At 41.6% G+C, this 13,914-nt stretch overlaps 1 protein-coding gene across 1 annotated transcript; it reads left to right on the top strand.

Annotated features, from left to right (window-relative positions):
- The first annotated feature begins 5,786 nt into the window (after positions 1-5,786).
- RAC3 (Rac family small GTPase 3) lies at positions 5,787-13,912 on the top strand. The gene is made up of 6 exons (XM_070934672.1): positions 5,787-5,843; positions 8,778-8,849; positions 9,974-10,091; positions 11,544-11,606; positions 11,902-12,061; positions 12,995-13,912. The coding sequence occupies exons 1-6, from the start codon at positions 5,809-5,811 to the stop codon at positions 13,123-13,125; spliced, it is 579 nt and encodes a 192-aa protein (XP_070790773.1). The 5' UTR covers positions 5,787-5,808; the 3' UTR covers positions 13,126-13,912.
- The last annotated feature ends 2 nt before the right edge of the window (positions 13,913-13,914 follow it).

Below are 13,914 nucleotides of genomic sequence, written 5' to 3'. Positions count from 1 at the left end.
TATTGACTTTGTGGCAGGAAATTTGACTTTTCAGCTGTGACACTAGTGATCAGATGTTTGCAACTCTGGAAAGAAGGCCTTTGGGATTTAATGGGACCCACTCCCTGGAAGGGAGCAATTTGTGGACCCTGGAGCCTTATCATAACCAAGATCCTGGATGGCTAATATTTGATCTTAAGAATGATTAAACAACCAAATGGCTCCCCATTTTTTAGTTTGTGATTAGAAATGGGTAGATTGTGTTGCTGCTATGTTCACTCCTTACTGTTTTTGGTTTTATTATAGCCCATGGCTGCTATATGAAGTGGCAGTTCATTGAGAACTAGCTATTTGAAAACTGTAGCTGTAACAAATTGTTTGCACTGTGAGCAAACCTAAATTCTACGATGTATGACAGAAAGTAGAGAAAAGCCATTAATCATTAAAAGAAACAAAACACTTTCCTAAACAATACTTGAGCAGAAAATTAGGTAATCTTTCTTATATGACTAGACTAAATTAGGTAATCTTTCTTATATGACTAGAAATTTATTTTCATTTTACAGGAATGAAATTAAACTCAAGAGATAGAACTCCTTTTCAGTAGGGAGAAGAAGCATAAAGTGTCAAGAGTGAAACATGGGCAGCTCATGCCTCTTAGTTTCAACTTGTCATTAGAGTAAAGGGGGAAGATGTTGACTACAAATGGGTTAAACTCAAGCTGGATGTTGACATAAAGAACGTTTAGCATCTAATCTTAAAGGTTTAATACTTGTGAATTTGTTCAGGGTTATTTGTGCAAAAACAAACAGATCCAGAAATCTATTAAAACCTAACAGTTGCTAGAAAGGAATTTGCTCTAGTTACATTTTATGTAGTTATTTTGTTATCTGTGTAGTCTGTATGAGTGTTATCTACACAAGTAAGCAACAGTGTAAGCTTGTAAGAAGAAAGGAATTATACATTGTCAATAAGTTTATAGATTGTTGCAATAATTAGAAAATATGGGTCACTCATACTTCATTCACACAATGCATCAGAACTGTAAATCCATGCACCGCGAAATTAAGCCTAGAATGACATCTGGATTTATATGATTTGAAGAGAACCTAGAATATACATTAAATCTGACCAAGAAATTGTGCTTAAGGAGGAGCACCTTAATCATAAATTACCATCACGATTTACTCTCAGGTTATTCATTTAAACTACAATCTGTAGTGTTATCTAAACTTAGTTGGGAGTATTTTGAAAGAAAGTTTGTTTTTGCTTTTTACTACTTGAATAAAATAATGAAAAATAAAAATATACAAAGTTGTAAGAAAAAACCCAAAAAGAAACATATTTGTATAGCCATATTTAATTGTAACCATCCATAATTTATACCAAGGGATTCATTTATAAATTGTTATTTATAAATTTGAGTTGAGTTGATATATGTGATAATTTTCCCCAAATATAACTTACAGCACACTATATAGAGACATACTTAAATGAAGCATTAATTCAAAGCACTTTCTATATAAATGGAATCTAGTCTGATAAATCTGAAATATTTTGTTGAGTAAGACATAATTTAAGATTCATCATCAGATTTTTCCTGCAAATCTTTTTGGGTCAACCGGCTTGCATGATCTTACATGATCAAACACAGCATCTGTGTCCACGTGGGCATTTTTCATGTCCACATTTATTGCATCTTGCCATCTTTGCTTTGGCCTTCCACATGGGTACATGTCATCGATATTAAAGTGGAAGGCGATGTAGGTATCTGGGGTGCTGCTTCGTAGAACAGGGCCATACTACTGTAAGCATTTCTACATAATTTAAGATTGAATGAAGTTTTTGCTATTGAGTTAATCCTTTTTCTAGGGTTGAATAGAAATATCTAATTTTTTTCTATTTATAAAATAATTAATTCGATAGAGAATTTCCAATAAGGGAAAATCATCCAAAATTTGTCCTAGCCAATAGTTTTATAGTGTTTTGCAGGACAGCCATCAAATTGTGCTGCTTTAAAATTATTCAGCTGTAAAATCACATTTTTAGCTTTATAAGTAGTCAAAGTAGCTACACTTGTTGGTGTAAAAAATTATTTAATTGTGGAAAATGAATGAAAACAAAAGCCAACATATCTTCAAGAGATCTGTCCTCAAGGTTGAAAGTTGTCTTCAGATGAACTATATAATTTCCCTTCATCTTTAATATCTGTAATAATTTGCTCATCTTTTTTCTTCCTCAAAGTATTTGCCAAGATTTAACTATATCTTTCACCATTTCCCCGAGACATTTGATACAAATATTTAAAGTAAACGCAGTTTTTCATGAGTTGTGTTGAGATTTGAGCCAAATAATATCTCAAAGACATCTCTTGATGAACTGAGTTTCATGCATATGGATTTGCTGCATTTTTCTGTTTAAATTATTGGTAGTGGCTCTAGGCATCTAGACCCAGAGGGTTTTTAACATATTTTTCATAGTGGTCTCATGAATTTTTTTCTTATATGATATACATGTAATAATGCTACCACAAATATATATTTGTGCTTCTTATTCAAAAACAAGGAATGAGTTGAATCGGCATTTTATTTAAATTGTAATGTCTCAGAATTAATCTGTTTTATAGTAAACCAGATGGTTTACTATAGTAAACCAGATGGTTTATAATATTGTTAGTTGAAATTAGTTTAAATTAAACTATTGTATTATGAGCCACCCAGAGCTGGTTAAAAGATGTGTGGCTATTATAAGTGTTTGAAATAAATACCCCTACAAAGTTTAATCTATTGATTGAGGAGAATGAATCTAAAATAGTTTTCTGAATAAAAAGTAGATCTCTTTTATTTGAGAGATAATATGTAAAAAATAATCAAATTTAACTCCTCCATGTAGATCTTGAATTTAATTTTGATTGCTGAAGGGTTGAAATTTTTTAGGTCTAACGTCTCTTTAAAGTCTCCTCCATAATAATATATTCATCTGGTATATTTACTGAATTATGAAAATGTTCATGAATAAAAGGGTTAATCTGTAACACCCTTTTTGGCCACCAAATATAAAGACAGGTGGCAGGAACAGCTGCCAAACCAAGTCACTCCAGCTGTTGCATTTCTACTGCTACTGGCCCTAATGAATTTCCCTATATATGCAAGAGCTGGAAGAGAAACTTAAAATGTGTGAGGGACAGACTTAATTTTAGACATTAATGTTTGGAATAGCTGTGACCCTGGCTTAAGATACTTGGGTTTTTAATTAAAACAAAAGTTCTTTCATTTCCCCCCCACCAACTAAATATATTTATATAGAGCAGTGATTGTACAATAGTATAAAGTTTTAAAAGCAAGCATATAAAAATGTAAAGCAAAAGGAAACTGAGTAATTGCTAGCCTACAATGAGTGTTAAGTATCTTTTCATGTTCAGTGCTAAAGCTGGTTGAAAGTATCATGCAGATTATATTCATATTGTGCTAAAATACAATGTTTGATTTTGCATGCTGGATAAATCCAGCCACTGTTCTTTGTAATTTTAAACCATTTTTTAGTGTGTGAATCCTACCAGTATATGGAACTGACACACTGGCAAGTGATGGAATGCCATGAGCTCGGAAATGGCATGTGGGAAAGAATTGCTTGTGAAGAGGAGCCACAGGATTGAATGTAGTTTTTAATCACCAAATCATGACTTTGATAGGCAGTTTTGAAGCAATGAATGTCAACTCAACCTGTCCCCAACCCCGAGTTATACTCTGCTTAGAGCAAAAGCAGTTTCATACTTGAAGCCAGACAGTTCGACTTCTGCTCTAGGTTTCCTCTCTCTAGTTCTTAAGACTGGCAGAGATTTTATTTGAAGGAGCAGAAGATGAACATAAGCAATAACAGATTAGTCTGAAGTTTTAGATGTCTAATTAGGAGAAGTGAAAAGTTCATATTTCAGGTTTGACAATTCTGTTTTGGACTATGTCTTGCAGTGAAGTAACCAAAATCAATAAGAGAGGAACTATGTTGGCAATGCTTTGTGCAGAGTAATGTGGATGGAAAAGAGAGTTGGCTTCCAAGGCACATAACATTATGGATAGCTTTGTTTGCCAACTGCTCATCTGAGATTTTCTTATTTTCAATGTTTCTCCAAATGGAGCTTTCAACTGTCTATTGGCAAATCCTAGAGGCTTTGGATCACTGTTAAGATACCATCAGAAGTCAAATCTGACTATGTGGACCATTCTCAAGTAGCCAAAAGCTACAGACTAATTGCCAGAAATTGTTCAATTTGATGAACTGAGAAGTATGTACAGGAATTATCTAGAAAAACACTAGTTACAGCTAGAACATTAGTAGAGTGAGAAGAAATGCTGACCAAATAACTTCCCCCTCCTTTCGCACAAGAACTCCATCTAAAGTAGGTCACTTGAATTACTCTCAGGAAACTCTGGTTGTTGACCATAGGGCAGAATTAACCCTTTGCTGGCTGGGGGTGGAAGGGACGTAGTAGCTGCGTTTTAAGAGTGGTGACTCCAGTAGGTAGAATAAAGAACAGAAAACACAAAGATTTGAGGTCTCCAGGTAGCTTGGACTCATACATCTCATTCAGCTAAAAGAATTATCAATTATTAGAGGAATTAAAAAAAGTCAAAAAAGGGAGCAAAGCAATGAGATTGAAGCCCTGCCTCTTTTTTTATAGGTTTGTAACACACGTTAAAGGGGGTGGGGCTTCAATTATATGCCCCCCCCGCCCGCAAATGCCTCTACCAAAATGTGGGTTCCCCCCTTCCCCTTTTTTGTATTATTCATATTCTTTTTTGTTTAATTTATGGGCGAATTTATTATTTTGGAACGGTTTCTTTTGCTTTATTTATTTATTTTTTTTAAATGCCCATAGTCTTCAGGAATGGGCAAGGCATTAAGAAGCAGACAAATCAATAAGCAAAACCACCACAGAATAGCGGTGTTCTGGGATCTCAGTCGGGGGGAGGGGGGTTGCAATAGCAATGCAAAGAGGTGGCGTCAATAACTCCGAGGCCCCCGAACAAAACGGGCCGGTGCCGACCCTGGACCGGGTTGTTGCTGCCTGCCAGGCAGGTCCGGCTCCGCCCAAAATATGGCCCAAGATCCAGTCCTTAACTGCCTCGCCCTCAGTAAGGAAGGTTTACGATAGCAGGTAGAAAAGCCGCCTTTTATGGATGAATTAAAATTAATTATTTTAAAAATTAATCACAAGCGTAAATCCACAAGGACTATTCGAAGCGCCAAAGGCATAAGCGAAATAAGCAGAAAGGACTGGATTGAAAAAAAGCTTCTCTGTTGAATTCTTTGCAAGCCCCGCTCTCAGTAATGGCAAGAAAGCCGCCTCGCCCCGGGAAACGGCGCTGGCCCGCCGACCCAGGGCAGCGAGCGGCTTCCAATCCTCCGCCCACCCAGCCACCCCTCCCCGTGATTACAAAGGGTCGCCGGCCCCCTTCCCAGCGCTCGGCCCCGCTGAGGGGCGAGGGGCCAGCACGCGCGCCAGTTGCTAAGATACCGGCGGTGGGAGGGGGGGCTCCCAAGCTCGGGGGAGGTGTTGCTCTCCGCGCCCGCCTCCTTTCCTTTCGCGCGGCTGCTCTGGAGAGCGAGGGGTCGTAGGGAGGAGCCCCCGGACTCCCGCTCTGTCTCCGTCCCTCCTCCTCCTCCTCCTTCCCCAGCCCCGCCCGGCTACGGGTCTCTCTCTCTCGCTTGCTCGCTCGCTCGCTCACTGCGGCTGCGGGGCGGCATCCATCGCCAAGGAAGGAGAAGCGCTGAGCTCGGTGCCGCCGCCGCCGCCGCCGTCCCTCCCAGCCCACCGCACTCCCAGGGCAGATGCAGGCCATCAAGTGTGTGGTCGTGGGAGACGGGTGAGCGCCGGCGGGGGCGGGCTGGGGTGGAGGGGGGTGGGGGCAACGCTTTGGCGCGCGGCCCAAGTGGCAGCCCATGTGCTTGGCGAGAAGGTAAAGGGTGGGGCTGTGCGAGGAAGCGGGGATGCTGCCGCCTCTTTCCTCGAGGAGGGGGCGGGGGGTGGTGGAAAAAAAAAGGAAGGTCGCGTTCATCCTTCCCTTCGGGTCGGGAGGGAGCACGAGGTCGGGAGCGAGCGGGGAGGCGAGATGGAGCTGGAACCGCTGGGTACACACGCCCATCCATCTCCTGCCTGGGCGCCCTTCTCCACCTATTGTCGCAGAAGCCAGCCCTTTCCGAAGTCTTCGCCTTGCTAGCGACGGACTGCTCCTTCTCCATTCTTCTGTTGCTCAGCTCTGCCACCCCCTCCCCTCCCATTCTGCTGCAATCTCAAGGGAGGTTTCTCCCCCCCGCCCCCCAAATCTGTTTTGCTGGTTCCCCCTTAGCTTCGCCCTGTGGTTTGATAAGGCTGCTTCCTCAAGCAGCAGCTGCTTGATCCCTCGCCCTTCACTCTGTTCTCTGGCCAAAAGAAGCACTTGAACCCGCGTCCCCAAAGACCTCTGCCATTGTACCGAAAAGTGTAGGTGCCTCTTTGAGTGGATTGATGATTCATGATGCATCCTGTCCACCTTGCTTCCAGAATGATGGGAAAAGAAAGCCAGATTCAAAATAACTAGAACCAAGCCTAGCAGAACTCCATCCAGTGCCCAACCTGAGTGATTTCAAGTTTTGGCTCTCAGGTTCTGTGATTCCCCTAAGGGTGGGTGAAGGGTGGAAGGATCAAGTGTATCACAAGGGGAAGGATGGGTGAAAAGGATTTACTAGGCTGATATGGGTAATTAGTAGAGAATAGAGCTTTAAACTAGACTACTACATACAGAGATTGGCGGGGGCATCTTGAAGCATTAAAAGCTTTAAAAAAAAGGGGGGGTTGGGTTGGGGATAATTTTGTCAAGTGCCCCTCTGCAACATCTACAAAATACAGCAGGTTAGTCTGTAGAGCTACTGGAATGTTGGACTTTGAAGCCTCCTGGATTCCTGTACTCGGAGACCAACCTTCTACTAAACAGAATGAAGCAGCTATTTTGCAGCATAGTGAAAGGGTAGCAAATCAGATTCTAATTTAGTATTGTGCTTTCCTGCTAGGGCAGAGGAGGGACTTGTGGAAGTTTCCACCTGTGGTTCCAGAGTAATTTGAACAGATTTTGGACTAGCTGTACAGCATAACAGGGAGGGGGGAATTACCATGTGTTGCTGAGTTTTGAGCTTTAGATCCGTGCTGATTAAGCTTTGGGTAGTCACTGCCATGATTCATGCTTCATGCTAAGCAATCTTCTGCTTAATCATGGTTTGTTGTTGGATTGTGCTGTTGGTGGTTGGGTGATGCTTAACTATGGTTTATTTGATAAGCCATTGACTATGACCTACAAATCATAAGGTCCGGATCATATGATACATTACATGAAAGCCAAGCAGTCACAGGTAAGCCTGACTCCTTTGTCTCTGTGTGGTGGAATTCTATACAATTCGCTTATTTTGAGGAAGAAAAGAGGTTACAGCTTTGGTTCTTGCTGTTAGCATGCAGTAAGTGATAAAGCTGTGAACTACTGCTCAATTTTCATCTGAGTTCAACATCTTATCTATCTAACCATCTAATTTATGAGGGGCACCTGTTCTCATTGCCCTCTAGTTCAGGCACACTCCTCTGATATCAAATTATCTAAGTTGTTTCATTCAGAAGTTCAGGAGTATACACAGAGCTCCCTCCTCCCATTTTCAATCACTATAACTACCCTGTGGGATAAACTGGGCAGAGAGACTACCTGGCCCAAAATCACTAAGGGAGCATTTGTGACTGGGCCAGGTGGGCTTGAACTAGGGTCATCCCAATGCCAAGCTACTGCCCTAACTGCATTGCATTGGTTTGTAATGTATGAGAATATATGAGTATTATTTTGAATACTCAGACACACACTATAATTGGTCACACAAGGGAAAGTCCTCTAAATTATAATTCAGATCCTTAATCTCAAAAACATATCCCTGGTTCAAAATCAGAAGTGAGAGCAAAATTAAGCATTATTTGTCTTCCTTATATTTTGGTTTGCTAAAAATGCTAGTGCTGATCTCAAGATAATCTGTATAAACATCATTGGGTAATTGCTGTGGGAACCGGGAGTGTTGAAAGATAAATAGTAGGGAGTACTTTATTTGCCACCTTCTGAATAGCTATTTCAGAGGCATTCTTATCCTAAGTATGGTGCTCCAGCACTGTTTTCCTGCCAAAAAGCACTCTTATTTGCCAGCATGGGGCTGACATTATCTTTGGACCAAAAGTATGGATTTCTACCTGTTTAATTATTGGCTTTTCCAGGACATAGTAAGAAGAGTTCTTGTGCTTGCAGAAGATAATGTTACTAGCTGGTCTGCAGTATAAGGTGAAATAATGTCAATATTAAGGTGTTATTGGGTTAATAATTCAGAATTTGAATGTGTTACATTTTATTCCTCTAATTTTTAATCTGATTGTGCCCTGGTAATTTAAATAGTAGGATTTATGAGGATGTTGGAAAGAATCTTGCAAAATAGACCTTTTCATCCATTACCAAAAGTTGCATTACTTAGAACAAGATATATATTATAGCAATATCTTTAGCTGTCTTAGAGTTTTGGGAAGGAATCAATAGTAAAGTATACCATATTCAGACCATCTGATGACAATGTGATAATGATGATATTTAGATGTGCTTTCCATGTATGGAATGCAAAGAAACCTGGGTTAGTAACCTGAGGTTTAGGGCTATAGAGCGTATCTGTTTTGTCTCCAAACTCTGGGATTTATTATCTTACTATAATTATTGTGCTTAAAGAAGTGCTTTCTCCTTTCATTTTTTCAGGGCTGTGGGAAAGACCTGTCTGTTGATCAGTTACACGACAAATGCCTTCCCTGGAGAATACATCCCCACTGTGTGAGTACTAGTAGAAGAAAGCTTAGGTTCCAGGAGATAAGATAAATGCAAAAGCATAGTGATTTGAACAGTTTCCATATTAGGGTTTTGAGATGCTGGGTATTAGAAGAATTTGATACACCAAGAAGCCCTTCAAGTGTGACCAAGTTCTATACAGATAAATAGTATGCTCAATCAAGCATTAAGAGTTTTGTGTGGGACTTAACTAAGCATGTACATCCACCAAGAACTCAAGATTAGCCACTTTTCCATAGTATATATTTACATATGCATAAAGTGTCCTTGGGTAATCACTGTAGAAGATGAGATGTTTGAGGATTGTATGTTATTTTGTGTATGAGCATGTATAGTGTGGAAATATTACGGTGTGACATAACTCATGCTAGCAAAAGTAATTCCCAGGATTGTTCTCAAACAGTTTTACAAAATAGACATTTACAAGATCCAGTTTATTTTCTTGCTTTAGCTGCCTTTATTTCTAGAAGACAGAGAGAAAAAGATATTTTCAAGGCCTATGCATCTCCATACATATGTTATTGTATAGCCTATTGGTGTGTAATATACAGATTAACTAAGTTTGAGCCCGTTGTCACTCTTTCTGCAGTCATTTGAAAGTTGTCTTTTCACAGAGAATTTAATGTATCAGACAGTGTATTACACAGCACAATCTAATCCTGTTGCCAAGTTGTTTATAAAATTTATCAGAGGTCCTCTTCAGTCCAACATTAAGTTTTCTGCTCAATGGTTTTGGTTTTCTATTTGTTCCACAGCAGGACTGCTGTTTACGGTCAATTATTGTCTCTGAAGAGATTATTTTTTAAACCCAAATAGTGCTATTTTACTATAAAAAACAAAAAGAACAAAAGGCATTCAGAAAGCACCACCTTGTAAGCAGCTTACATAATACAGAAGTGAACACCATATTTTTAACTAGATCTCAATCTTAACTGCTTATTGTTTGTACATAGAAATTGTGCTGGGAGTTTAATAAGCAAAAGTAATAAAATATATATTTTATTAAAGTAGAATTTAGTGACTTTTACTAGTTGAGAAAAGAATATTTGAGTTATCTTGAGACTGTATTCATCTAACTAAACCACTGCTAACAAGACCTTTTGCCCTAGATTTGATAACTATTCTGCCAATGTCATGGTAGATGGAAAGCCCGTAAATCTGGGCCTTTGGGACACAGCAGGACAAGAAGACTATGACCGGTTGCGACCACTTTCCTATCCCCAGACGGTAAGTAAGGGGCTGGCACAAGGAAAAGGGGGTCAACCTATTCTCCAAAGGACTTGAAGGCAGGACAAGAAGCAATGGATGGAAACCAATCATGAAGAGAACCAACCTAGAACTAAGGAGAAATTTCCTGACAGTTAGAAAAATTCATCAGTGGAACAATTTGCCTTCAGAAGTTGTAGATGCTCCAACACTGGAAGTCTTTAAGAAGAGATTAGACAACCATTTGTTTGAAATGGTATAGGGTTTCCTATCTGAGTAGGGGATTGGACTACAAGACTTCCAAGGTCCCTTCCAATTCTGTTATTCTGTTAAGTGCTGAAGTGGAGTTTAAGTGGATTCAGGGGTGAAATGCTCCCGGTTCGGACCGGCTCAGGCGAGTAGGTAGCGATGATGGCCAGTGGTTCGGAGAACTGGTAGCAATGGCAGCTGGAGGCTCCGCTCACCCGCCCCATTCCCCGGAGTCAGGGAATGCACCATTCCCTGACTCTGGCCTTGCCGCGGAGCCGCTGCCCGCTCGCCCTTCGCCATGCGGTGTATCCTACTGCTCACCTTTCTCCCGCGGCTAGCTGTCAGGGAAGGCAAGCGCCCAAAAGTTACTGGAGTTGCTCGCTCTCCTTCTTGAATGAGCCGCTCTGGTCCACTCACCGGCTGCGCAAGCACACCGTTTATTTAATTCAGTGGCAGGTTGGGTGTGCGCTTGCGCAGCCAGCGCATGGACCAGAGCGGCTCATTCAAGAAGGAGAGTGAGCGACTCCGGTATCTTTCGGGCGCTTTCCTTCCCTGACAGCCAGCCGCGGGAGAAAGGTGAGTAGTAGGAATCGGGGAATGGTGCATTCCCCTACTCCGGGGAATGGGGTGGGCAGAGCCGCGTGGCGAAGGGTGAGCAGGCAGCAGCTCCACGGCAAGGCCGGAGTCGGCGAATGGTGCATTCCCCGACTCAGGGGAATGGGGCGGGTGGGCGGAGCCGCGGGAGAAAGGTAAGGACACGCCAGCAGAATAGAACTTTAAAATTTTTTCCCTACCGGGTTCTGTGGGCATGGCTTGGTGGGAGGGGGTCTTGTGACTGAGTGGGCGTGGCTGTGAGTGACATCGAGTTGGCCATGCCCACTCAGTCACAGGACACCCCCCCCACCAAGCTATGCCCACAGAACCGGTAGGGAAAAATTTTAGATTTCACCCCCGACTGGATTCCTCCCTTTCCCAATAGGACCTGTTTGTTCAAACTCTACAATAAACCCATTCCATATTTCATAAGAACTAGACCTGAGTAGTATCAGTACCAGTGCAATTAAATGTCAAGATGACCTGACATATCAATTTGATAAAACCTGGTATTTCAGTTTTTATGGACTGATGTTGGGTGGGTGGGAAACCAAGATTTGACATGCCATGAAAGAAAAAGTTTGCAACTTTGACTATTTCATATGAACACTATTGCTCATATCCTTATAGGATGTTTTTCTCATCTGCTTCTCACTGGTGAGCCCTGCATCCTTTGAAAATGTCCGAGCCAAGGTAATATTCTTTCACATTGAAAATTATTTTCCTAAGAATGTTATTTACATTCTTGCTATTGATTAATAAATGATATTTTACTCTTAGTTGATGGCAACAAGGAATACTTCCAATACATGTGTAACTCAAAGGAATTTGATATGGAATCCATCCTCCCCCGTCTTTCTAAGGATAACCAAGTTTTGGTTGGCTAAAATGCAAGAAATGATTATTTGATCCTGAAACCATCCTCTGCCACTCCATCCATTTCTTACATTAGTTATCAAATGAATTGACGGTTCTGTCTTATTTGTAGTGGTACCCAGAAGTTCGACATCATTGCCCTAACACACCAATCATTTTGGTGGGCACGAAACTGGATCTGAGAGATGACAAGGACACCATAGAGCGGCTACGCGATAAGAAATTGGCTCCCATTACCTATCCCCAAGGTCTGGCCATGGCCAGGGAGATTGGTGAGTCTTTGAAACAGAAGCTAGAGCAGGAGTGAGCCATGCAGCCCCTTTTTTGCAGCTTACAGAGCTCTGTTTCTGTTAAACATTGATGGCATGTTTGCTGAAAAATGGCAGCTAGATTCCCATTCTATTGCATTAGAGAACACAATTATAGTTTAGTCGATCCAACTTAAACCATGAAGAATCTCTTATTACTCTTTCCCCAAACAGGAAAAGATGTTAGCCTCCATTTTCCTTTCTGTTAAATTAAATAGCATCTTTTCTTTTAAAAATGAACAGTGGTTATATTGATCAAAAGGAAAGGGGAGAGGGGAAGGGAGAGGAGAGGACAGGCGATTTATTATGTAAATTGGTGCAAGCTTTCAAGTTTCATTTTCCAGTAAGCGGGATGGAAGGAGAAAAGGGGGTGAGAAAAACAAGAAACATTGGAATCATGAAGTGATGTTCAGGAAAGTCTGTTTCCAGAGATAGGACATCCTGAGAAATTCCAAATTCATCTCTCTTTGATTTCAGGCCACAGTGATTAAGCAATTCTAGAGGTGATCTGCCAGTTTTTAGGGAATAAACCACAAACCATTTCCTATTCTGGAAGAGATATTTCCAGAAAACTGTCAGACCACCCCCAGTACAGGTGGAGCACTATGGTCTACAGCAGGGGAATCAAACTGGTGGCCTGTGGGCCAGATGCGTCACGCACAGGCCACGCCCGCCCCAGCTCCGCAAATGGGAAAAACGCCGCAATACGTCACGTGATGACGTAACACCGCGAGTTTGACACCTGTGGTCTAGAGAGAGAGTAGAATGTTTAAGGGATCCCTTTCGTTTTCCTTGTCATACCTTTTTAAAAATGAAATAATAAAGCTCCATAATCTGATGAAGTCTTCAGAAAGAAAGATGCATAATTCCCAATTCATTTATGCCGTCTCCCTACAGGTTCAGTGAAGTACCTAGAATGCTCTGCCCTTACCCAGAGAGGCCTCAAGACTGTCTTTGATGAAGCCATCCGTGCTGTGCTCTGCCCTCCACCTGTGAAGAAGCCTGGCAAGAAATGCACTGTGTTCTAGAGCATTCCTGAGTTCCACGTGTTATGGATGACTCTTCTAGAGTCTGAGGAGGAAGAGTTTGTCGGATGTTCCCACAAGGGAATGGCGGGGTCCCTCATCATGTGTGAAGTCAGTGTTTTTTAAATGTCTCTTTAATTTAACGTGTTGATGTAAAAGGGCCGCATGGGAAAAAGAGGAGCTCGGTGCTATCCCACCCCCAGGGTGGAGCCATGAAACAAACACGCTCTCCATGGCTCTCTGCTAGGACATAATTCATGAATGAAAGGAACAGCCCTTTCTTACTACTTCTCTTGGTGCTAGAGCATTGTGGTGGGATTATATAATGAACCCCAGGTGCGGCAGGAAAGACAAATGAGACACAGGTTGAAGAACAAGCCATTTGTGCTTTATGAAGTGGGACACTATCTAAGCCAATAGTCGGGACCACTCTTGTGCTATTCAAATCTTACCACTGCCTTTCAGGCCATTAGCCTGTTTGCTGCTCCTGAGTGGTTTGACTAATCATCAAACTCCCCTAAAGATGGGGAAGAGGGAGGTCTCTTTACCTTATCCAGCCTCTGCAGAAGTGGGCCACCTGGGAGGAATCTTTCCATAAGACGTGTGGAAGATATCAAGCGACTCCTCCCTTTTGACAGGAATGATGGACTGGGGGTTGGGTTAGAGAGCTTTGAGGGATTTGGAGACGGGTCCAGTTTTTAATCATCGTGTAGTGATGAGCTGAACACCTCTTATTTTATACAATAAACATTTATCCATAAGTAAGTAGTGTTTTAGAGTCATCAGCTGAAG

The sequence above is a fragment of the Pituophis catenifer genome, unplaced genomic scaffold (assembly GCF_029215685.1).
Source record: "Pituophis catenifer annectens isolate HBS135680 unplaced genomic scaffold, rPitCat1.0.hap2 SCAF_2, whole genome shotgun sequence".
Lineage (NCBI taxonomy): Eukaryota > Metazoa > Chordata > Lepidosauria > Squamata > Colubridae > Pituophis > Pituophis catenifer.
Note: the sequence above shows the minus strand (reverse complement) of the source record. Positions and strands in the feature narration are given on the sequence as shown.